The sequence below is a fragment of the Typopeltis vanoorti genome, chromosome 6 (assembly GCF_054136105.1).
Source record: "Typopeltis vanoorti isolate ZY-2024b chromosome 6, IOZ_Tvanoo_1.0, whole genome shotgun sequence".
In the NCBI taxonomy this organism is placed as follows: domain Eukaryota; kingdom Metazoa; phylum Arthropoda; class Arachnida; order Uropygi; family Thelyphonidae; genus Typopeltis; species Typopeltis vanoorti.
The window spans coordinates 51,581,716-51,608,686 of NC_143554.1; the positions used below are offsets into that span (position 1 = coordinate 51,581,716).

The window sequence follows — 26,971 nt, forward strand, 5'->3', positions numbered from 1 at the left end:
TTATTTTACCCTTTTTCCACTCTCTTCAAACTCTACCAGAGCTGAGACTTAAATTAAAAGAGTCTAGTCAGAGGCATTGCCAGTTTCCCTGCACATTCCCGCAGCAAAATGCAAGCTGATATCCTGTTTAATTCCACAGCTGTATTTACATTGAGATTCTGCAATATCCTAAGAACCTCCAGTTCATCCACCTCTGTTCCACATAAGTATCTGTCAAATATGTCGCAGTTCTCACTTGTACAATATACCCTCGCAAAATAGTCACTCGGTAACTCAACTGTTTTATTTGCTTCTGTCACCTTCTCACCATCAGCACTCATTAAGGTTATTTTTCCAAAGTCATTGTTCCTCTTACTTTCCACATAGCAAAAGAACTTTTCTTTAACTTGCTTGGCTAGTTTCTTCTCATAATCTGATTTTGACTTCCTTACCATACTGGTCACCTTTCTTGCCTGACCCTTGTACTGTTCATGAGTTCTGGTCACCTTTCTCCTTATATACCTTCTACAGCATTTTCTTTTGCTGAAGCTCATGTATAATGATATTACTCGTCCATCTAACTCCTACCTGATTAACCATCCTTACTGTAGGTATACAGGAAGAACCAAGAAAGAGATGGCATGAGACCAGAACAGGCCACTTGGCCTAAAATCCATGTTAGGAAGAAGAAGACCTTAGGCATACAATTTAATATAGCTGCCTCTATATGCCCCTTTAATCTCTCATGCACTACTAACATGCTTCTCATGTAGGGTTTTATGCCATGGCACAGCTTTGAGCTTCCACTAAGCTTGTCACAATGTCACAATCAACTGCTTGTAATTCCACATATATCCCTTCTTGACAACAGAATATTCCTCATTTTTATCAATCTCCCAAGCAAGACCATATAGTCACTTTTACCAATCAGAGGGGGGGGGGGGGGTAGCTCTTCTGATCCTATGACCAAGTCCAATACTCTTGCACCTTGAGTCCCCTCCATCACATGCTGACTCAAGGAATTATCTCTCTGCTGTTAACCGAGTCTCACTAATGCCTATAACTTTTGGCAAGATTGCACTAACCAATGCCCAAAACTCCTGTTCCTAATACTTCTGGCATTAGTATATAGAAAACAAAGCATCCCTTTAGGCTCCCAACCACGTTTACTTCCTGAATTGACTAACTTATTCAATATTTTTGGGCAAGAGACTAGATTCCATACTTGCCGGTCATTCTCACATGTATTCGCCTCATGGATGACTCCTCACACATTCACCTGAATTCACCTTAATTGTTAAGTATTCTGGAATTTGTGCTTCAGCATAGCATGCTCGGTGAACAAAGCTCTCTAAACACTTAATACCAAATCCATTTCAAAAACAATACCTCTCACAAATTTATTCATCCCAAAGACTTCTCAACACTTGTTTAGTTATTTTCACATAGCACATATTCCCATATTTTCTCTGCATTCTCTCCAGGATGCATATCGACTCACTTGCTAGGAAGTTCTAATACATTTTCTTCTTTTCAAGCACTCTCTCTTTAATTTCTTGAGTCCATTATGAAGTTCAGATTTTCCTATCCTTGCAAACAGCTTCATCACATGCCTCTCTTACTAAATCAATCAATACTTTTTTTCCAGATTCTGCTACAATGTCTCCAAGGTTTGGTTCTTGTTTTCAAACTCTTTCATTTTTTGTTAAAGATACCAAGTAATTTTATAACCTTGGTTTTAGTCCTTTTTCCCAAGTAAGCAAACAGACAAGTAAGTCAAGTTTGCGCCTGAACGTGGTTCAAGACTTATGGTGGTGGTGGTGCAACACCGAGGCAACTCTTGGTAGTGCAATCACGTAAAATTTATTCTTGAAGAATAAATGTATACGTGAAAACTGCAGTTCATCTCTGAAAGATATTTGACTTTGATTCTTTTGAATGAAATATTTTCACTTTTTTGCTTGGTTACATTAGATAAGAAAATTCTTATTTTAATCCTTTATCCAAATATGAGTAAATAAAGTTTGCATGTGAAATATCTTTAGAACTAGACTACTTGTCTAGTTCATCTCTGAAAGATATTTGACTTCGATTCTTTTGAATGAAATATTTTCATTTTTTTGCTTGGTTACATTGGGTAAGAAAATTCTTATTTTAATCCTTTACCCAAATATGAGTAAATAAAGTTTGCACGTGAAATATCTTTAGAACTAGACTACGTGTCTATGAAAGCAGATGACATCACGTAAATTTTTTTTTTTAAATAACGAAACCTGTGGTGCGTTCATAATTAGAAGAAACACACGTATAAACCACAGTGAAAATTATTTAATTGTAAATATTTCATTCTAAGTGTCTTAGGACATCATCAGTACAGTATTTAAACAAAAATTAGGAATAACATACAGTTAGGGCGCATGATTACAACAGAATCTCATGAAAACGTGCTAAAGTAGTACAAAAAAAAAAAAAAAAAAAAAAAAAAAAAAAAAAAAAAAAACGTTAATTATTTAACGCAGTTTTGTATAATAATTTCCCATACTTTAGGAATAGTAAGAACGTCGTTGCGGTTTAGGTTTGGTCTGTGTAGTAGGGCTTCAGAACTTTCTTTGTATAAACGTTCATGTTTAAATAAAGATCTATGTAAAAGTTTAGCCTTTTCCCAATGGATCCTATGGTTTGGATTTTGAATGTGGTATTGATGTTCCGAGATGCGTTTCTGAACAGACCTACCTGTCTGTCCAAAGTAAGATAATTTGCATGAGCATAGAATCTCATAAACACCAGGTAACATCAAGGGTGAGAATTTGTCCTTAGGAGAAGGTAATAAGTTGTAAATTTGGTTGATAGGTTTGTAAGTAGTGGCAAAATTGTATTTCTTCATAATTTTAGAAAGACGTTCTGAGATGCCTTTAATGTAAGGTATGGGAATCCTATGCACTTCTTCCTGTCTAGTTTGATGTATGCAGAAGTGACTGATGATTTTTTGAGTTGTTTTGGGATTATATCCATTTAGGATGGCTGTATTTTTGATAACTTCTAATTCCTGGTTTAAAGATTCTTCAGAGGAGCAGAATTTGTGTGCTCTGGAAACTAGTGATTTAATAATGCCAGATTTCTGAGATGGATGATGAGCAGAAGAATTGATGATGAGCAGAACTGACTGATGATTTTTTGAGTTGTTTTGGGATTATATCCATTTAGGATGGCTGTATTTTTGATAACTTCTAATTCCTGGTTTAAAGATTCTTCAGAGGAGCAGAATTTGTGTGCTCTGGAAACTAGTGATTTAATAATGCCAGATTTCTGAGATGGATGATGAGCAGAAGAATTGTGACTGTAGCGACCTGAGAATGTAGGCTTGCGAAAGACGGAAGTGGCGATGGAACCATCTTCTTTTCTTTTGATGTATAAATCCAAAAAAGAGATACCCTGTGGAGATTCTTTTTCTAACGTAAAGTTGATGTGATGATGAAGAAGGTTAATTTTATCTAGAAACAGTTGTAATTCAGGTTCGGGATGATTCCATACTGCAAATACGTCATCGACATATCTTAGCCAAATTTTTGGTTTGGGTTCAAAAGTGAATATTTTTTCCTCAAGGTGTTCTAGAAATAAATTTGCTAGGTTTGGTGATAAAGGAGATCCCATTGCTGTTCCTTCCTCTTGCTTGTAAATTTGACCTTTCCAGGTGAAGTAACCTGATGCAATAACAAACTTGAACAATTCGACTATATCAGACGGAAATTTTTGAGTTAGTAATTCTATTGTTTCTTTACGGGGAATGTTAGTAAAGAGGGAGACAATGTCGAAGCTGATTAACAAGTCAGTTATTGATAGCTGAATGTCTTTAATTTTTGTGTTAAACTCAGTAGAATTTTTGATTGAAGAGACTGAGTGGCCTATGTAAGGGCGGAGAAGGTTAGATAAGAATCTTGATAACTTGTACGTTGGACAGCCGATACAATCTACGACAGGTCTAAGTGGAACATTAGTTTTGTGTAGCTTAGGTAAGCCATAAATTCTAGGAGGTCTTGCATGGTATGTCTTAAGTTTTTTGATTGTTTCTTCATCTATGGAGGAAGTTTCATTAAGCAGCTTATTTAATTTTCTGAGTTGACGATTCGTAAGATCAAAATCCAATTTGGAGTAAGTATTACGATCTCGAAGAAGTAAATTAATTTTTCGGTCATATGAATTGGTATCAAGAACCACAGTGGTATTTCCTTTATCAGCTCTAGTAATGATTAAATTTTTGTTACGTTTTAAGGAAATAATAGCTTTTAATTCCGACGGTGGGATATTTAATTCTGAAGGTTTGGCATTGAAGATCACTTTAGCTACTTCGAAATGAAGTTTGTTGGCTTCAATACAGGAGAGATGCTTGATGTTTCTTTCTATATTATGTATAAAGTCTAAATATGGGAAACATTTTAGTGAAATCGCAAATTTATGGCCTCTTGCTAGAATATTTAATTCATCTTTTGTTAGTTGACAGTCAGATAAATTGACTACCCATTTTTCCGTTGGTAATTTGTTAGTGATCTTTTTTGATCGATTTAATAGATTAAGGTATTTAATATGTAGAGCACTATTGCTTTTATCAAAAGCTTTTTTTCCCGAATTCTTTGAGACAGTTATAATTAATTGTAGCAATTCTTGATTTAACGTATTTGACAAATCTGTTTCTAGTTCTGTAATATTTAAATTGTTTGTTGCTAGTTCATGCTTAGACACCCGTAACTGAGTAGTAAGGAATGACTTGCTTTTTGATAGATTTTATGGGCGCCTGGAGATTTGATGGTTGCTTTCAGTTTTGCAAAGGTTGGAATAAGATTATCACGTCTGCACTTTTTTAAAAAAGATATTCTAGCTCGTAGCTTACCCTGTTTTAGTTGCAGTTTTCCTAGTAAGTCTGTCTTCTACGCTGTCATTTCCCCGTGAAGGAATAAAACTTTTTTAAATAACGAAACCTGTGGTGCGTTCATAATTAGAAGAAACACACGTATAAACCAATAGAATCTCATGAAAACGTGCATAACGTGCTAAAGTAGTACAAAAAAAAAAAAAAAAACGTTAATTATTTAACACAGTTTTGTATGTGTAGTAGGGCTTCAGAACTTTCTTTGTATAAACGTTCATGTTTAAATAAAGATCTATGTAAAAGTTTAGCCTTTTCCCAATGGAGCCTATGGTTTGGATTTTCAATTCCGTGTTGAGAGAGGCCAGATTTCTGCGGTTTAAGAAGATGAATGTGGTCTTGATGTTCCGAGATGCGTTTCTGAACAGACCTACCTGTCTGTCCAAAGTAAGATAATTTGCATGAGCATGGAATCTCATAAACACCAGGTAACATCAAGGGTGAGAATTTGTCCTTAGGAGAAGGTAATAAGTTGTAAATTTGGTTGATAGGTTTGTAAGTAGTTTCTTCATCACCAAACCTAGCAAATTTGTTTCTAGAACACCTTGAGGAAAAAATATTCACTTTTGAACCCAAACCAAAAATTTGGCTAAGATATGTCGATGACGTATTTGCAGTATGGAATCATCCCAAACCTGAATTACAACTGTTTCTAGATAAAATTAACCTTCTTCATCATCGCATCAACTTTACGTTACAAAAAGAATCTCCACAGGGTATCTCTTTTTTGGATTTACACATCAAAAGAAAAGAAGATGGTTCCATCGCCACTTCCGTCTTTCGCAAGCCTACATTCTCAGGTCGCTACATTCACAATTCTTCTGCTCATCATCCATCTCAGAAATTTGGCATTATTAAATCACTAGTTTCCAGAGCACACAAATTCTGCTCCTCTGAAGAATCTTTAAACCAGGAATTAGAAGTTATCAAAAATACAGCCATCCTAAATGGATATAATCCCAAAACAACTCAAAAAATCATCAGTCACTTCTGCATACATCAAACCAGACAGGAAGAAGTGCATAGGATTCCCATACCTTACGTTAAAGGCATCTCAGAACATCTTTCTAAATGAAGAAATACAATTTTGCCACTACTTACAAACCTATCAACCAAATTTACAACTTATTACCTTCTCCTAAGGACAAATTCTCACCCTTGATGTTACCTGGTGTTTATGAGATTCCATGCTCATGCAAATTATCTTACTTTGGACAGACAGGTAGGTCTGTTCAGAAACGCATCTCGGAACATCAAGACCACATTCGTCTTCTTAAACTGCAGAAATCTGGCCTCTCTCAACACGGAATTGAAAATCCAAACCATAGGATCCATTGGGAAAAGGCTAAACTTTTACATAGATCTTTATTTAAACATGAATGTTTATACAAAGAAAGTTCTGAAGCCCTACTACACAGACCAAACCTATACCACAACGACGTTCTTACTATTCCTAAAGTATGGGAAATTATCATACAAAACTGTTAAATAATTAACGTGGTTTTTTTTTTTTTTTATTTTTTTATTGTACTACTTTAGCACGTTATGCACGTTTTCATGAGATTCTATTGTAATCATGCGCCCTAACTGTATGTTATTCCTAATTTTTGTTTAAATACTGTACTGATGATGTCCTAAGATACTTAGGATGAAATATTTACAATTAAATAATTTTCACTGTGGTTTATACATGTGTTTCTTCTAATTATCACGTAAAATTGTCCTAGAATCCCAATGCAAAGCACACATCGTTTCAGGCAAGTATATTGCTAAGCATTATGGAAAAGGTCATTACCCAGACCAGTTCTGATATTTAACATTTTGAGTCCTATCAATGTAAATACAGATCGATCATGTGTGAACCCAGAATCCCATCGATGTATATTTACATTGCTAAATTCCGAAAATAATAATATATATTTGAAATTCATTATCAGACTGTACTGTAGTTAAATCTGAACCTTCTGCTTCATCATCCATGAGGATGGTTGACTTTTATCATTAAAAAAAGGAATTTATATTAGTGTATCATAACGCCTGCCCATTGGCTGCATCGCATACGATCACACGTGTTCATGTTTATACGACATCATACCGTCATACACTATGGGTGCTCCAATCTAAAATCCAATCTATAAGGGATTCATGACTCTCTTCTTGTGACCTGAGAGATCCGTTTGAATTTCTCTGTCACCATGGACAGACCAGGACCCAGTGGAGCCAAAAGCAGGGGTATAAAAAGGTTCTTGAGTGAATGCAAATTAGAACAAATGCTGGAGGAAATAATCAGTAATGAAGGATCTGAATTAGATGATTGGGCAGACAGTGATCCAGAACAAACTGAAGCAGATCTCCCCACAAATGTAAGCTCCGAGACAAGCGACAGTGAACGCAGAACTTCGAATGAGGGCCGACAAAATTCGAGGTGTGGCTTTCCAGCGAGTCACGTTTGCGATCACACATTTCAAAACACCAATTATATCATTTTACATAGGGGCGATGTACACCTCTATGTAAAATGATATTTTCATCATAATAATAACATATAAATTTTATTTATAATTTTCATTATTTATGTAACATCTTAACAATATTTTGACTGAATTTGTTAAATTTTAAACACTAAAGAAGTAAATATAAGTAGAAACTAATAAAAAATTAACTTTTTATTTTTTCAAAAACCTTGATTTCTTGCAACCCATTTTTGGAGCCCATACCACATGTATAACTAAAATTTTTATTCCAATTAATTGTCAATAATTCTAATAATAATTATTAGATCAATTAATTAATTAATCATCAATTAATTAATAATTAATGCTAACTAAAAGACAAAAAATAATTATTTGGATATTCCATAGAAATATTGCACAGCAATTTTTTAAATAGAAATAAAAATGGTCAGGACACAGGGTTCTTGAAGTCCAGTAGGTCTAGGACTCAAAGTGTTAATGAAAGCATAATCACTGGATGACAGACCCATGAAGTTACTAAGAGCTAAATCAGCAGAAGTCATATTTTTTATATATATTTATATGGTCAGGACACAGGGTTCTTCAGAAGTCTACAGTCACCCCCCATGGGCAAGGTACATGTGCCATGTAATGAGTCATGTTGTAGCCAGTATAAAGTGGAGAAATATGATGCTCCCAAGTCAGTGTAACTATGTGTCTGGATGAAATGACTGCAAGAAGGGAAATGATGAGTTTAAAAGAAATATTGTGACAGGATGCCATGTTGCAAGCCTACCTGTTCAGCAAATTGTTGACAAATTGGGTCATCTCAGGTCAACAATCAGTGATGTCATAATGAGATGGAAGCACAGGGAGTAAACTGCAAGTTCTACCAGCAGTGGATGACTCAGCACACTCAGCGAACATGACCATAGGGTGCTTACGAAGGATATGTAAACATTGCCATTCTTCAGCCGACATGTTGAATGCGCAGTTCTGGGCATCAACTGGAACACCAATCTGCACAAAAACATTCAGAACCGAGGCTCACAACATGGGTTTCCATGGTAGCACTGCAACATGCAAGCATGCAGCATCATCTTCAGTAGTGCAAAGTACATTTACAATGTGATGTGGTAGCTTGGAAAGCTGTGTTATACAGCAACAAATCATGCCACACCCTCTACCATGTAGATGGATGGGTGTGGGTGAGGAAGATGCCTGGTGAACATCTCTTACCAGAGTGCATAACTCCTATTGAAATTCAGAGGTAGCAGTGTGATGGTATGATCTTGTTTTTCTTTGTTTGGCCTCAGAACTCTGTTCATGGTGCCATGAAGAATGAACCCCAATATATACTGAACATTCTGGACAATGCAATGCTTCATACTTTATGGCATTTCTATGGAACTAACCTTGACTAACCTTGTCTCTTTCAAGAAGACCATGTCTAATAGATGGTTGCTAATAAGGTTGCTACTGTAACTGTGTGGTTTATGGAATGAAGGTCACCACACTTGAATGGCCTCCACAGAGCCATGATCTGAACCCTATTGAACATCTGGGGAATGAACTGGAGCATCAGGTCAGGTCAAGGTATGTTTGACCCACTGCAGTCCAATACCTCATTTCCTACAGGAAGAATGGTCCAAAATTCTCAATGATCGATTGTACACTTATGGAAAGCATCACCTGTAAGATTGCCTTAGTCATTGCAGCTAAAGAAGGTCCTATATCTTATTAAAGTAGGCACTATGGTGTCCATCGAGTTCTTTCCAAGTGGTATGTGTGTGTGCAACAAAATGGCATTTCACCATATTATTACAATACTATGGATCAGATACTGTTGTATAAAAGTCATTAAATTACATTGGAAGTATAATTTATTAGTTAAATTATGCTAGTTGTGTGATATATTGGTTAAATTGGCTGAATCATATTCATTATGTAATTTATTGGTAATATTAGTTAAATTACACTAGACAAGAAATTATATTCATGCTTAATCCATTATCCAAGAGTGAGCAAAGTCTGCACATGTATCTCATAACTTAGGCTAGTCACATATGGCAATGGATGACTTCATATCAGATTGTCCTAATATTCCATAATGCAAAGCACACTTCCTTTCAGACATGTATATTGCTATGCATTATGATGCTTTATTTATGAAGTAGTTTGCTAACAATACTATGCATTATGTAATAACCAAGCAAAAAATACACTATTATCTCTAATCCAGAGTAAATAACATGGTGATATGCCATTTTTGTTATGCATATATATGAAAAATATGACTTCTACATTGATTTAGCTCTCAGTATCTCCACTAGTCTAGCTTCCACTGACAACACCTCAATAAAAGTCAAAAGGAGAGGTCAAATGTGCTTTGCAACTTGGGATACTAGAACAATCTGATGTGAAGTCATCTACCATCGTATACAAGTAGCTTAGTTATGAAAATATTTCACATGGAAACTCAGTTTACTCATGCTTGATTAAAACAAGATTATAATTTCTTATCTAAAGTAATTTTTCGTTGATTCATTTAAAATTTTTGTACATTTTACTTTCATTCAGATTTTATAAAAATGAAATTCCTAAGTAGGGTCAATGATTTCTATAGGCATATATTTATGAAATTGCTGGGTTCTTTAAATCATATTAGATTATATTATGTAATGCTTGATACACTTTTCGTCTATTTATCATTAAAGTCACTTTAATTCTTGTTGTACACAAATCAATGACATGAATTTTGCATATCATGAACTACATTGAGGATTTTTGTTGAACTCTGACATCTTTATGTGTATTGATTAGAATGGAATGAGTAGATGCTCTCATAATTCTTTAAGCGAAAAAGTATTTGGGTTTGTAAACAATCAACGATTTGCTTTGAAAAATACATCATCATCATCAAATTCCTGCCATATACCCTCAACGGGTGTGCAGGATATGATAGTACTACATGGAAAAAATTACATCATTACTAACTTTCTACCTACAATTTTCCTCCAAATCAGTCTGTTACTTGTCAAGACTCCACCACTATCAGATCTTATATTTCTATCGTCTAAGGCACTTTGTCCCGTATCAATCCACCTATATCAGAGACAAACAAGTTGTTGTTCCTCTGTATCGAGCCTTGATAAGACCCCATCTGGACTTCTATGCCCAGTTTATGGGCACCAGGGTTTCTTCGTGATGGGGAGGAAGTGGAGAGGGTCCAGAGACGAGTGACCAAGATGATAGCAGGTCTGTGGAATGAACCTTATGAGAATAGGTTGAGGATTTGTGGGTTGCAGACATTGGACGATAGGCGAAGGAGGGGTGATATGATTGAGACATTCAAATTACTGAAGGGTTTTTATAAGATTGATCCAGAAGATATTTTTGAAAATATGACTGGTGGTGGGAGGACTAGGGGCCATGCATGAAAGCTGGGCAAGAGCGTGGTTGACAAGGGTGTTAGAGCTAGGTTTTTTACTTGGAGAGTGGTGAATGAGTGGAATAAGCTTCCAGAGTCTGTTGTGGGTGCTAAGGCCGTGAATGAGTTCAAGGCAAGATATGATAGATACTGTGTGAATGTTGAATAGTTGTTCCAGACATGATGTTAGGGCCTCCCTCGATGAGTCTATCGACTCCTTGGAGTTTCCCGGAACAACAATAATAATAATAATAATAATAATAATATCTTGGTCTTTCTCTGGGTCGTTTTGCTGCCAACCTGGCAGAGAACACTTGTTTTGCTAATCTTTCCTCGCTCATTCTGTTTAAGTGACCATACCACCTGAGATTAGCTCTGCTAACGCATTCCTGGATGCTGACAATATCAAGTTCTTTCCTAATATCCTCGTTTTTAATATGATATTGCCATTGATGCCATCTGTTCACGCCTATAATCTTTCTCAGGACTATCATATCTGTGGTCTCTAGTCTTTGGTCAAGTGTTTTACTTCTGACCCAGCTCTCAGATCCATAAGTTAAAACTGGTTTGAACACTGTGTTGTATACAGCTAATTTAGTGTTCTGACTAATTTCTCTCTTAATCCATATGAATTTTTTTCATATGGAATAAGAGAGAATGTGACTTCCCACTATACCAGCTTTGCTGATTCTGTTGTCTATTTCTATATTTAATTTACCATCTTCGGTAAAAATCGTGCCTAAGTAAAATACTTCCATTTAAAATACCACCATTCTTTTAGGAAAACTCTGTATTTAAACAAAACATCCATATCGTAGGTTTAATTGAAATTGATTAATTAATAGGGTATGAAAACATTAAAGATTAATTGAAAATTAATTTTCACTGTTTTCAGAAATGTTGTTTAGTCCACACAGATCATGAACTGTTATCTTCAGTGCAAAATATCTATTCTTAATTTTCAATATACCTTTGCTGTTTCTACATATTCATACTCTATCAACCATATATATATATATATATATATCAGTTTAAATATGATAGAAACTATTATCTATACATTCATGATGGAAGAAATAAATTTTTTCATAAAATACTCCTGTGTACATAATTACATATGAAATAAAAAAATAAAAAAAAAAAGTTCTGTCACAAATCTAAAGCAAAGGATTCCTAAAAACTTACTGAAAGATCTCCCCCATAAAATGGATGGATAACAAAAGTTTCATTTGCTACATGAATGATTCCACTAAAATGAAAAAATATGAAATAATAATAAAATTACAGTTATCAATACTAATAACTGACATCATAATAAGCCATGAAATGGCAAACATAAATAAATGATAAAGAGCGATATGAATTAATATTACCAATCCTAATAACCTATATATTGTAATAAATAATATGAAATTTGAGCATTAAAAAAAAAACTATAAATAATGAATTATCTACACACAATGAATACTTAATACTAAAGATGCTTTAGAAACAGCAAAGTTAACCAACATTAATAGCTTAAAAAAAAAAATATATTATATATATATATTATGTAGAAAGTTTTTTTACCTTGGGTATAATATATGTTAAAGATACCAACTATTTTAAATATAAACCTGGTTTTTAACTCCATTTCCCAAGTAAACAAACAGACAAATCAGTCAAGTTTGCACCTGCAAGTGTTGCATGTCTAAGCTGACACCATGCACATAGAGCAAAGTCAAGGCAAACTAGTGGTAAAGATATGAATAATAGCTCTCTGATCACTATTCTTAACATTTACCCTCTTAATGCAAAAACACATCTCCTGGAGGAGATGTATTGATGCTGTGTATTAAAGGTAAGGTGCCACTTATGGTAACTTGTTATGGTAAAATATTTATAAGCTCTGTATTACTTAAAACTCAGTATTTCTTAGCGTGGCTCCCACTGACGAGATCTCAATAAAGGTCGAAACTGGTCTGGGTAGTGGCCCCTTGCCTTTAATACATAGCATCATACATCTCCTCCAGAAGATGTGTTCTGCATTAAGGGTAAATGTTAAGAATAGTGATCAGGGGCTTTATTCTATACCTTTACCACGAGTTGCCTTGACTTGCACTACGTGCAGGGTCAGGCTGGAACTTGCAACACTTGCAGAGGCTGGCAAACTTGACTGACTTGTCTGCTTTGCTTACTTTGGGAAATAGAGTAAAAAACCAGGTTTATATTTAAAATAGCTTGGTATCTTTAACATATATTATACCCAAGGTAAAAAACCTTCTACATCTATCTCTCATCCTGAGATTTTTATTTAATAATGTCAAAGCACCTTATGGTAACTTGTTTTGGTAAAATATTTATAAGCTCTGTATTACTTAAAACTTAGTATTTCTTAGCCTGGCTCCCACTGACGAGACCTCAATAAAAGTTGAAACCGGCCCCCCTTGCCTTTAATATATAGCATCATACATCTCCTCCAGGAGATGTGCTTGGCATTAAGGGTAAATATTAAGAAGAGGGATCAGAGCTTATTCTACCTTTACCACGAGTTGCCTTGACTTGCACTACGTGCAGGGTCAGCTGGACTTGCAACACTTGCAGGCGCAAACTTGACTGACTTGTCTGTTTGCTTACTTGGGAAATAGAGTAAAAAACCAGGTTTATATTTAAAATAGCTTGGTATCTTTAACATATATTATACCCAAGGTAAAAAACCTTCTACATCTATCTCTCATCCTGAGATTTTTATTTAATAATGTCAAAGCACCTTATGGTAACTTGTTTTGGTAAAATATTTATAAGCTCTGTATTACTTAAAACTTAGTATTTCTTAGCCTGGCTCCCACTGACGAGACCTCAATAAAAGTTGAAACCGGCCCCCCTTGCCTTTAATATATAGCATCATACATCTCCTCCAGGAGATGTGCTTGGCATTAAGGGTAAATATTAAGAAGAGGGATCAGAGCTTATTCTACCTTTACCACGAGTTGCCTTGACTTGCACTACGTGCAGGGTCAGCTGGACTTGCAACACTTGCAGGCGCAAACTTGACTGACTTGTCTGTTTGCTTACTTGGGAAATAGAGTAAAAAACCAGGTTTATATTTAAAATAGCTTGGTATCTTTAACATATATTATACCCAAGGTAAAAAACCTTCTACATCTATCTCTCATCCTGAGATTTTTATTTAATAATGTCAAAGCACCTTATGGTAACTTGTTTTGGTAAAATATTTATAAGCTCTGTATTACTTAAAACTTAGTATTTCTTAGCCTGGCTCCCACTGACGAGACCTCAATAAAAGTTGAAACCGGCCCCCCTTGCCTTTAATATAACATCATACATCTCCTCCAGGAGATGTGCTTGGCATTAAGGGTAAATATTAAGAAGAGGGATCAGAGCTTATTCTACCTTTACCATGAGTTGCCTTGACTTGCACTACGTGCAGGGTCAGCAAGACTTGCAACACTTGCAGGCACAAACTTGACAGACTTGTCTGTTTGTTGGGAAATGGAGTAAAAAAACAGGTTTATATTTAAAATAGCTTGGTATCTTTAACATATATCACACACACACACACACACACACACACACACACACACACACACACACACACACACACACACACACAAGGGTGGTCTGAAAAGTTCTTCGCCTCAACCATAGATGGCAACACTATTGGCACCATTTTTTTTTTCTAAGTTGGTACATCTGTCATAAGCATTCATGTGAAACTGCAAGTCATTCTATCATGTAGTTTTTTTATACAGCTGTCTGAAGCAAAAGTGTTGTCTGTATCCCTTAAATGGATAAAACTGAGTATTGTGCGATTATAAAATTCTTCGTAAAAGAAAGTTTAATGCCAAAAGAAATTATTCGAAGTCCATAAACACATATGGGCACTCTTCTCCTTCGTTTCTGACAATTAATAAATGGGCTGCCGAGTTTAAATGTGGCCGTACCAGCCTTGAAGATGATCCACGTGAAGGAAGTCCAAAAAGTGTAACAACACAGAAATCACTGATCAAGTGCAAGATATGGTATTGGATGACCGGTGAGTCAAAAAGCACAGAATTACTGAGACTACAGGCATTTCAAAACAACATGTAGGATACATTCTGCATGAAGAATTGCGAATGAAAAAGCCTTGTGAAAGATAGGTCCGTGCTTGCTCACAGCACATCAGAAACACACTCGCATTAAAAGCTCTGAACAGTGCTTAGAGTGTTTTAACAAGAATAAAACTGGTTTTGTGCATCAATTTATTACTATGGATGAGACTTTGATTCACCATTACACACCAGAATCCAAACAGCAGTCAAAACAGTGGACAGAAGCCAGTTCTTCAGTGCCAAAGAAGACAAAGTCGGTTCCATCAGCAGAAAAGGTCATGGCATCGGTATTTTGGGATGCTAAAGGCATTTTGTTTATTAATTATCTTGAAATGGGTAAAACAATAAGAAAGGAATATTATTCCGATCTTAAGGGATCTGCACTATAAATTGTTTGAACATCCACTCTATTCTCCAGATTTGGCTCCCTCTGACTTTTATCTCTTCCCAAAACTAAAACTCTTCCTCGTTAGTCAGCGTGTTTCTTTAAATCAAGAGGTGATTGCAGCTGTAAATGATATTTTGCAGATCTTACTGAGAACCACTACAGGGATGGGATAATGGCGCTGGAGCATAGCTGGAATAAATGTATTAGTCTTAAGGGAGACTATGTTGAAAAATAAAATAATTTTGAAATTATAAAGGGGTGCTTAAGGGTCAAAGCTGTATAACTGAGAGGAGACCTCCACATAGCCTTTCAAGGAATGCGGAGAACCATTCAGGGCTTCTGACCTAATGTCCAATCCTCACCTTCTCGTGGTGCACCCTGTTGGGTATCTACTTTGATACTGAACGAACGAGGATGGGCTGGCAATTTGGGATTTAGCCGACCAAATTGTATTCTTATTGGTTAAACCAAAATAAACAATGATGGTACAACATGACAAAATTTCATGCCAGCTGGGGCGTCGCCCGGTTAAACAAGGCCCCCGTTGTTTTCGCCAGGGAACCAGGGCGAACAGCGAAAAGTCAGCTACTGGAACAAATCTGAAAACAAACCCCAACTCAACATCACCAGAGTTAAAGATTGGTACTATCAACGTAAGAAGCCTGAATGGCAAAGAAATGGAGCTAGCTGAGGAATTAGATAAGTACCAGATCGACATAATAGGGGTGACTGAAACAAAAAAGACCAAAACTGGTGAGATCTTTCTGACCAATAAATACAAAATGTTATATTCAGGCAATGACAATCAAGGAAAAGAAGGAGTAGCCATAGTATTCAACATAAAATACGAGGATAAACTTCTTGAATGGCAGTCAGTCTCAAGTAGAGTAATGTGGGCAAATATGAGAATGGGGAACTGGACAATGAGACTTATTTGTGCCTATGGTCCCACAGAAAGTTCTACTAAGGTAGAAGTGGAGGAATTTTTTGAGGCTTTAGAAAAAGCAACTGACACAATGAAAAAGGAAAAGTTGGTCCTTGTTGGGGATCTAAATAGCAGAGTAGGAAATGATTGTGAGACATACAAAAATATTTTGGGAAAATTTGGAGAAAAGAGCAAAGCTAATAATAATGGCAAATATCTGTTGGATTTCTGCTCAGGACATGGACTGGTTATTACTAACACCATGTTCCAACATAAAAATGTGCACAAATTCACATGGAGAGAAGAGGCTAGGAATAAGAAAAGTCTCATTGACTATGTTATTGTTGATAGTGATGTTTTCTCCCTGGTGCAGAACACCAGAGTGTACAGAGGATTGGAAATTGGAAGTGATCACTATTTAGTCTTGAGCAGGATAAAATTGAATTTCATATTGAAAAGAATAACATGTAAGAAAGTTTTAAAGCGAATAAAAGTTGAGCAGCTCTCAGATGTGAACTGTAGACTAAAATACAGAAAGATTATTGAAAAGAAAATGAAAGAGTTTGAGAATAGGAATCAAACCTTGGAGATTCAGTGGCAAACTCTGAAGAAAACATTGATTGATTCTGCCAGAGAGGCATGTGGTGAGGTTGTGTGCAAGGATAAAAAAATTAGAACTCCCTGGTGGACACAGGAAGTTAAAGAGGCAGTGAAGGAAAAGAAGAAAGCATATCAAAAATTCCTGGCAAATAAGTCAGCTTTTACTCTTACAGAATACAGAGACAAATGTAAGAAAGCTAAACAGTGTGTAAAACTAGCTAAACAAAAGTCATGAGAGGACTTTGGCAAGAATATAGAAAATAAATATCAAGAAGGTGGCAAAATATTCTGGAGATTGTTGAAGAAGCTTAGGAATGGAGGAAAGAGTGCTGTAAAAGGAGTTAGAGATGATAAAGGTGACATGAAAACGGTAGAAAAAGATATACTTGAAGTATGGAGTAATTACTTTCAAAAACTGCTAAATGAAACAAGCAGTGATGACAGCATAGTGATAAAAAACACTGACCAGGCATGCAGTCAGGAATACATATCCATACTTGAAGTAGAAAAAGCCATCAAAGGCTTGAAATGTGGAAAGGCAGCAGGAGTAGATGATATTCGACCAGAAATGCTGAAGTATGGTGGTATAAAAGTCACAGTGGCTCTACTGTATAGTTCAGAAAGCCTGGACAGAGGGACGAATTCCCGATGACTGGAGTAGAGCTCTCATAGTACCCATATATAAAAAGGGAAATAAAACTGAATGTGAGAATTACAGAGGTATTTCCCTACTGAGTGTTCCTGGCAAGATCTATGCAAGTATACTTGAGAAACAGTTGAGAAGAATTGTGGAAGAACAGCTTGCTGAAGAACAAGCTGGATTCAGGCCAAATAGAGGCTGTCAGGATCAGATCTTCACTTTACGACAAATAGTCGAGAAAGCATGGGAATATAACAAAGATCTGTATTTCAGTTTTGTCAATCTGGAAAAAGCATATGACAAGGTGCCGAGAGAGAAGCTATTCAATACGCTGCAGCTATATGGTGTCAATGGGGCATTATATCAAGCAATACTTAGTCTTTATTTGAGTTGTAAGTCAGCATTTAGAATTGAAGGAAGTACAGGAAGATGGTTTAATGTTAAATATGGTGTGAGACAAGGATGTACATTATCACCTCTGTTATTCATTATCTATATGAATCACATTATGAAAGAAAGTGGTATTAAACATGATATCAAAATTGGAGATGTTAATGTGAGCTCTTTGCTTTATGCGGATGATGTTATACGTCTAAATAAATCTGCTACAAGTCTGCAAGATTCTCTGACTAAATTCAATTGCTGTTGTAATAGATATGGTATGAAGGTCAGCAATAAAAAGACAAAGACAATGAAAATAGGCAGAATCATTGAAAATGTCAACTGTGTTGTGAATGGAGAACCTGTGGAACAAGTAAAACATTTCAGCAACTTAGGCACGATTTTAACTGAAGATGGTAAATTAAATATAGAAATAGACAACAGAATCAGCAAAGCTGGTATGGTGGGAAGTCAATTGAATAAATTCATATGGAATAAGAGAGAAATTAGTCGGAACACTAAATTAGCTGTATACAAGACAGTGTTCAAACCAGTTTTAACTTATGGATCTGAGAGCTGGGTCAGAAGTAAAACACTTGACCAAAGACTAGAGACGCAGATATGAGAGTCCTGAGAAAGATTAGAGGCGTGAGCAGATGGCATCAATGGCAATATCATATTAAAAACGAGGATATTAGGAAAGAACTTGACATTGTCATCATTCAGGAATGCGTTAGCAGAGCTAATCTCAGGTGGTATGGTCACTTAAATAGAATGGGAGAGGAAAGATTAGCAAAACAAGTGTTCTCTGCCAGGTTGGCAGGAAAAGGACCCAGAGGAAGACCAAGATATTGGTGGATTGATACGGTACAAAGTTCCTTAGATGATAGAAATATAAGATCTGATAATGTTGAAGTCTTGACAAGTAACAGACTGATTTGGAGGAAAATTGTAGATAGGAAGTTAGTAATGATGTAATTTTTTCATGTAGTGTCATATCCTGTACACCCCTTGAGGGTACATGGCAGGAATTTGATGATGATGAAATTATAAATTCGTTTTTTCATTTTTAGGCCGAGAACTTTTCAGACCACCCTCGTATATTACAGAGATTATGCTCAGTCTCATTTTTCTATCTTGTAAGCTGTTCATAACTTAACTGATAATCCTCAGAAAAGGCAAAGTATTTTTTTTTCTTTTAATGATAAATGTATTATTGGAAGAGGAAAGGGAAAATCATCTGCTATTTATTTATTATTTACTGAATTTTTTATTGTTGTATGGTCACATGTAATACACATTTTGGATATCAGCTCCTGTTTTGAGGGAATGGGCAAGTGAACTGGCAGTACCTCTGACTGGGATCTTTAATTTAAGTCTCAGTTTTGGTAGAGTTCGAAAGGAGTGGAATGGAGGCAAATAATTCCCTTGCATAAGGGAGATTCTAAGACTGCAATAGTAAATTACAGACCAATCGGTATCTCAGGAGTGGTGGTAAAAGTAGTGGAAAAATTGGTCAAAAAGTGAATTCAGGAATGGGTGGATAGGAATATAATATTCTATGAAGGGAAACATGGTTTTGTGAAAGGTTGGTCATGCCTTCGTAAATTACTAACTGTTTATAATTGAGTGACAACTGAGTTGGATAAGGGAAATGGCTATATGATGATTCTGCAGGATTTGCAAAGGCATCTGACCAAATATCACATGGAACTCTGTTGCCCAAATTAGAACAACTGGGGATGAATATGACACTAGTTATGTAAATAAAAGAGTAACTGTTGGACAGATATCAAAAAGCAATATATGGAGGAGCAGAATCCATATGAAAGCTGGTGAATATTAATGTGCTCCAAGGTTCAGTGCAAGGACCAGTACTATTTAATTTGTACATAAATGATATAGGAAATAACTTAAAAGGAAATATTCAATTGTTTGCTGATGATGCAAAATTAGAATAATAGTGAATCAAGATGATGTCGAGAGATTGCAGGGTGATTTAAATGGACTGTCAGTATGGGCAAAAGATAATGGGTATCAGGTGTTAAGAAATGTAAAGTTATGCATTTTGGGATAAATAGATTACAAGCTGTGTACTGTATTGATGGATTCCAAAAAACAGATGGAGCTAGGAGGTTTAGAGATGGTGGTAGATGGAGAGTTGAAGTTTATAGGACATATTGGTAAGGTTGCTAAGTTAGCCCATAAGATTACTTAGTTATTAAAGAACACACTGCCAAGTACACAATAGGGGGGGGGGAGGTGTTTGGAAAGTTCTGATAAACACTTAGAACAAAAATGTTTTTTCAGAAAATATCTTGCCTTTTATAATATATAAGAAGACATGAAATTATTTAATTTTTCTCAGAACTTTGCAGACTCCCACATAAAGATAAGAAAGCTGTTATTCCTCTTTATAATACCTTGATACATCTGCATCTGGATTACTGTGCTGAGGTCTGGTATTCTGGGTTTCTTGGGGATGATGTAATGGTAAAGAGTATTCAGAGGCGAACAACTAAGATGGTCTGTGGAATGTTCCCTATGATGATAGTTTGAGGGTGTGTGGACCATGGGAAGTGAGGCATGTCCATGTCCCCCATTGTTCTCCCTGGGATCTTCCATAGGGTACACTTCCTACATGGATGCCAACGGACTTCTGTGAAGAACAATGGACAAATCAGAAGATGAGAATTCATATCCCAATGGTGAAATGCACAGAAGAATCTTCAAGAGGAGACCTCTATAATTCAGTACCTGGTTAGGACCCTACCTACAATTACAAGGAAATTAAAGGATTCAATCCTCTAGCAAAGGAAAGCAGCATTGCAAGTACTGATTCAAGGTTGAAATCTCATGATGATGATGATGGTAACGCTTGTGATTAGAAAACTGCAGATGACAATACAGTTTACTGTGTACATCTGTAATACTGCAGAGCAGAAAGCAAATGTAGAAACTACTGCTCCATTCTCTCCAGACTGATCACCATGGTGAAGAAATCTACACAAATGGCCCCAAGTTCCCAACATCCTGCAATGGGATAGGAGCACGAAGGATCTCAGGTTCAAAATGGTGTGTCCACTAAAACTAGGTACCTGGAATGTCAGAATCCTGTATGAAGCAGGCAAGCTAAGAAAAGCCATCCAATAAATGAAAAGACCGGGAATTCGGATTTTAGGAATGAGTGAAATTAGGTAGCTAGGATCAGACAAAACTCAAGTTGATGATATGAGAATGTACCATTATGTAAGTAGTGAAAGCAATCACAAAAATGGAGTTGGAAAAATATTAAACAAAGATGCCAATGGGTCAAAGCTGTATAACTGAGAGGAGACCTCCACGTAGCCTTTAAAGGAATGCGAAGAACCGACCAGGGATTCTTCGACCAGGAAAAATTTGGCCACCACACGAAATTCCAATTTTCAGCTTGGCAATGAAAGTGTTAAACCAATATACAAAATGATGATACAACATGACAAACTTTCATGCTGGCTGTGACGTCGCCCGGTTAAACAAGGCCCCACCCCCCTGTTGTTTTCCCCAGGGAACCAGGGCAAACAGTGAAAAGTCAGCTACAGGAACAAATCTGAAAGCACACCCCAACTCAATATCACCAGAGTTAAAGATCGGTACTATCAACATAAGAAGCCTGAATGGCAAAGAAACAGAGCTAGCTGAGGAATTAGATAAGTACCAGATCGACATAACAGGGGTGACTGAAACAAAAAAGACAAAAACTGGTTAGATCTTTCTGAGCAATTAATACAAAATGTTATATTCAGGCAATGACAATCAAGGAAAAGAAGGAGTAACCATAGCATTCAACACAAAATATGAGGCTAATCTTCTTGAATGGCAGGCAGTCTCAAGTAGAGTGATGTGAGCAAATATCAGAATGGGGAATTGGACAATGAGACTTATTTGAGGGTATGTCAGGAATTTGATGATGATGATGATGATAATGCCAATAAGTCACTGTTGACCAAATGCATGTATAGTGCACAAGCAAAAAGGAACATTATACTACAAAGTAGCCCAAGTGGATGGAGTATGGAAATGATGAGAATAAAAGTAATAGAAGTAGTGGTGAGAAGAGGCTAATGAAAAGATATGACAAGAAAAAAAAATTTTGAAACAGATGGAAATACGTTTTATGATATTTCTGATTGTGAATGAGATGTCATACTTGTCCCCCCCCCCACTAGTGAGACTGACCATGTAGTCCTGACTTGGAGGATAAATAGGCAATGGGAGGTATCAAATCTCACAGAATTAGAAACCAGCTTGAAGCAGTGCAGTGGATGAAAGAATTTAAAGGAAGGTGGTTGTGAGTGCATGGGAGATACTTAAAAAAAACTGTTGACAGCAATGACAGATTATATATCTCTAATGAAGAAGATAAAGCAATTTGGAGTCAAATGGATGACAAAAGGAATAAAAGGGAAATTGCAAAAGAAAAAGAGATTATGGAAGGCATATAATGTGAGAAACAGAACAGTGGCATGAGGAATATAAGGCTCAGGCTAGAATAGTGAGTAGTAATGTAAGGAGAGAAAAATCAGAATATGAGAGAAGACTGGCACTGTAATCCAAGAAAAATCCAAAAGAGTTTTTTCACTATGTGGCAAATATGAAGGAAAATTATAGTGGACAGATTATCTTGGAGTATGAAGAAAAATTCCGGTGAACAAAAGCAGATGATATAGTTGAGCTATTTAATGATCACTTTATTAGAGAATTCCATTCTGGTACTATAGACTTTATTCCTACAAGTATCACGAGTAATAAAGTGTTTAGAAGTGAATGACGATGATGTATTCAGAATACTGAATACACTAAATATAAATAAGTGGGGAGGGGGGACTAGATGGAATTTCACCATGTATTTTAAGGGAATGTGCTATGTGGAACTGCCTGTGGTATTAAGTTGTCTGTTTAATCAAAGTTTTGTAATGGGGGCAGGTTCCAAGAGAGTGGAAGGAGGATAAGATAGTACCATCTCAAAAGGATGATGGTAGAATGGAAGTATCAAACAATTATAGGCCTGTTTGTATTTGTTCTGTAGTTAAGATTCTGGAGAAATTGGTAAGAACTCATATACAGGATTGGGCAGATTAAGGTAACATTATTTATGCAGGTCAGTATGGATTTGTTCAAGGACGCAATCATTTTTATTAATCTGGTTACCTTTTATAATAGAGTAATAAGAGCAGTAGATGAAGGTAAGGCATACACTGTCATTTTTTTCCCCAAGGCATTTAACAGAGTGCCGCACGACAAGTTCATTTTTAAGTTGCATCATATGGATTTGGATATCAGTTTAGTGAATTGCATTGGTGATTGGCTCTCTGATCGATTTGAGAGAGTTATATATATGGGGGATCAGTATCAGATAGTAGGAAGGTTCCAAGTGGAGTTCCACAGGGTTCAGTCCTGGGAGTTTAATTTTTATGTTAATGATATTGTAACAGGACTACAGATAGTTCAGTTGTTTGCAGATAATATAAAGCTTGGGAGGATTATTAGTAACAGTGCTGATGTTTTGTCTCTTCAAGAGGATTTGATTAAGCTGAAAGGGTGGGCAAAGGCATGGGGGATCTCAGTTTAATGCAAATAAATGTAAAGTTTTAAAATCTGGGATCAACAGAAGGGATACTTTTGGGGATCGCTTCATACTGATTAGGTAGAGTTATATTGGAAGAAGTAGAAGCAGCAAGGGATCTTGAGCTGATTGTGGATAGAGATGTAAAGTTCCAGGAACATATTGCAAAGGCTGTGAAGACCTATCAGAGAATGGTTGCAATACTGAGGAGGACAATCATCATGAGAGATAAAAGGGTGGGAGAGGGGTAAGATGGGGGTCTATTGTTTAAAGTTTTGATCAAACCACATATGGATTTCTGTGCTCAGATCTTGTTAGAGATTCAAAGAAGATGAAGTAACTTTGATGAGGATACAGAGATGAATAACAAAAATGATATCAAGGCCATACAATGTTGATTTTGAGGATAAACTAGAGCAGACTGCAGAGTTTGGTGGATAGACATTTAAGCTGCTAAAGGGTTATTATTATATTAAGACTGAGTAGGTTTTTCATATGACAGGAACAAGGACTAGATGCCATCAATGGAAGATGCAAAAGGAAGTGGTGAGTAAAACAGTAAAGTAATTTTTTTTTGCATGGAGAGCGGCAGGAGAATGGAATGCACAGTCTACACTCAGGGTGTAGACTGTGGATGATTTTAAGGAGTGCTATGATAGACTTTTGTGTTCGCTAGTGTTGACCTCCCGTGATGAGTTTTGTGACTTCATGCTAATCAATAATAATAATATCAATAACTGCAAAGTAGGAAAACATTCAGAGACAGAAGATAACCCTAAAGGCAAACATTGCATAATGAAAATACATGGAAGAACTTATGTGAAACAAGATCACCCAAATTCATAAATATTGCACATAAAAGTTTTATAACAAAGTTGAGGTAAACTATTCTTTAGCTAACCTTAGATACAGCATTTAAATATCTGTATTGCTTTACTAATTTTCTAAAAACTATCACAGAATTTTGTAAGAAACTACCGATGATTCTTACCTGACACCATTACAAGTACGGAAGGCAGCAAGAGCTTCAGAATAATCTTTAATAGTTCCATGATAATAACAATGTTCTATTTCCTGGAAATAAAAGTATAATAAATATCATCATCCATGCAAAAGATAAAAACATCTACTTGTTACTTTCTTAATCACAAGCACTTGAAAAACTCCTTGAGAATGCAGAGAAAAATATAAGGAAGCAAAGCAATGTGTAAAACTAGCTAAACAAAAGTCATGGGAAGTATTTGGTAAGAACATAGAAAGTAAATATCAGGAAGGTAGCAAAATATTCTGGAGGCTGTTGAAGAAGTTTAGAAATGGAAGAAAGAGTACTGTAAAAGGAATCAAAGATGATAAAGGTGACATGAAAACTGAAGATAAATATATTCTAGATGTTTGGAGTAATTACTTTTGAAAGGAGTATCAGCACTGTGTTAGAAAACACTCAACAGAAATGCAGTCAGAAACACATATCCATACTTGAAATAGAAAAACCATTTAAAACCTGAAATATGGAAAGACAGCTGGAATAGATGATAATTGAACAAAAGTGCTCAAATACAGAGGTATAAAAGCTTTAACAATAGCTGGACTGCATAATTCTGAAGGCCTGGTTAGAGGGTTGAATTCTGGACAATTGTAGTAGAGCACTCAGTATCCATCTATAAAAAGGGAAATAAAATTGAATGTGAGAATTATAGAAAAATTTCCCTCATGAGTGTTCCTGGTAAGATTTATGCAAGTATTCTTGAGAAAGAGCTAAGAAATATTATTAAAGGGAAATGTGGCAAAGAACAAGATGGATTCAGGCCAGACAGAGGTTGTCAGGATCAGATTTTTACTTTAAGAGAAATCATGGGAATATAACAAGGATTTGTATTTAAGTTTTGTAGAAAAATGCACATGACAAGGTACCAAAAAAAGCTGTTCAAAATGTTACAGTTATATGGTTTAAATGGAACATTTTATCAAACAATACTTAGCAATAACAATACTTAGCCTATATTTGAGTTGTAAGTCAGCAGTTAGAATTAAAGGAGGTACAAGAAGATGGTTTGATGTTAAATTAGGTGTGTGACAAGGGTGCATGTTATCTCCACTGTCCGTGCAGTTCGCCGAGTGGCTACGCGCTTTGCAACCATATGCCTGGGAAAGGAGTGTCCTGGGTTCGATTCTAGTCAGGAGGAAAAACTCCAGTTAAACTGGCGAAAACTTTCTGTCCACGTGCAGGCAGGCAAACTGGTCCTGTGAACACACACACACACACACACACACACAGATTACAGTCAGGAATACTTAAGACCCAGCTATAGGCCTGATTCATCAGCTATGCCGGTCCCAAGCCCAGATAAAATTTAGGAGGATTGAAATGGTGCTGTACTTCCCTGTAAAAGGTGCCTCATGGCCGTTATATCATATGAATGATAAAACGATTTATATCATTTGTATGATATCATACGAATGATATAAATTTGTATCCTAAAATTATCTCCGCTGTTATTCATTATTTATATGAATTACATTATGAATGAAAGTGATATTAAACCTGATATCAAAACTAGGATTATTAATCTTAGATATTTACTTTATGCAGATGATATTATACTTCTAAATAAATCCAGTAAAAGTCTGTAAGATTCCCTGACTAAACTGAATAACTGTTGTAATAAATTTGGTATGAAAATCAGCAATAACAAGCCAAAGACAATGAAAATAGGCAGAAACATTGAAAATATCAACTGCATCGTGAATGGAGAACCTATAGAACAAGTAAAACATTTCAGCTACTTAGGCACAATTTTTAGTGAAGATGATAAATTATTATTATTACAGGTATCTCCATGGAGTCAGTAGACTCATTGGGGGGGGGGGGAGACCCAAACTATCACAACAATATCTATCAAGGATGACCTCTTGCTCTTCTTGAATTCATTTACAGACGAAGAACTCACGACTGAGTCAGGCAATGCATTCCACTCATTCACCACCTTCCAGGTGAAAAACCTTGTTCTCACACCCTTGTTAACCACACTTTTCCTTAATTTCCAGGGATGACCTCTTGAAACATTTCCCCTGCATCAATCTCATAAAACCTTTCAGTAATTTAAATGTTTCTATCATATCTCCTCTTCTCTGCCTGTCAACCAACCAACCTCTGCAATCCACAAGCTCTCAATCTATCAATGTAGGGAGCATTTTTTACATCACTCACCAACTTAGTCACTCTCCTCTGAACCCTCTCCACAACTTCCTCATCTCCAAGGAATCCAGATGACCAGACCTGAGCACAATAATCCAAATGTGGAAGTATCAACGCTTTATAAAGGGGAATAATAACTTCTTTATCTCTGGATGTAATCCTAACCAAGTAATCCTATGTGCAATCTTGGACACCTTAGCAATGTGTCCCCTGAACTTCATCTCTCTATCCACCAAAACCCCTAAGTCTCTAATCTCATCAATCTCTTCGAGTACCGTTCCATTGATGTAGTACACAGCTGGTAATCTTTTAACCCCAAAATGCATAACTTGCACTTTTCCACATTGAACGGACATCAA

General features: G+C 36.1%; 1 protein-coding gene across 1 annotated transcript in view; it reads right to left on the reverse strand.

Moving 5' to 3' along the window:
• LOC150105449 (disintegrin and metalloproteinase domain-containing protein 11-like) overlaps positions 1–26,971 on the reverse strand; it is a 602,139-nt gene that overhangs the window by 501,738 nt on the left and 73,430 nt on the right. The window contains exons 5-6 of the mRNA XM_090393967.1: positions 24,408–24,490; positions 11,969–12,032 (exon numbers count right to left, since the gene is read on the reverse strand). Coding sequence (XP_090250093.1) covers positions 11,969–12,032; positions 24,408–24,490 — 147 coding nt within the window. The remainder of the gene's footprint in view (positions 1–11,968; positions 12,033–24,407; positions 24,491–26,971) is intronic.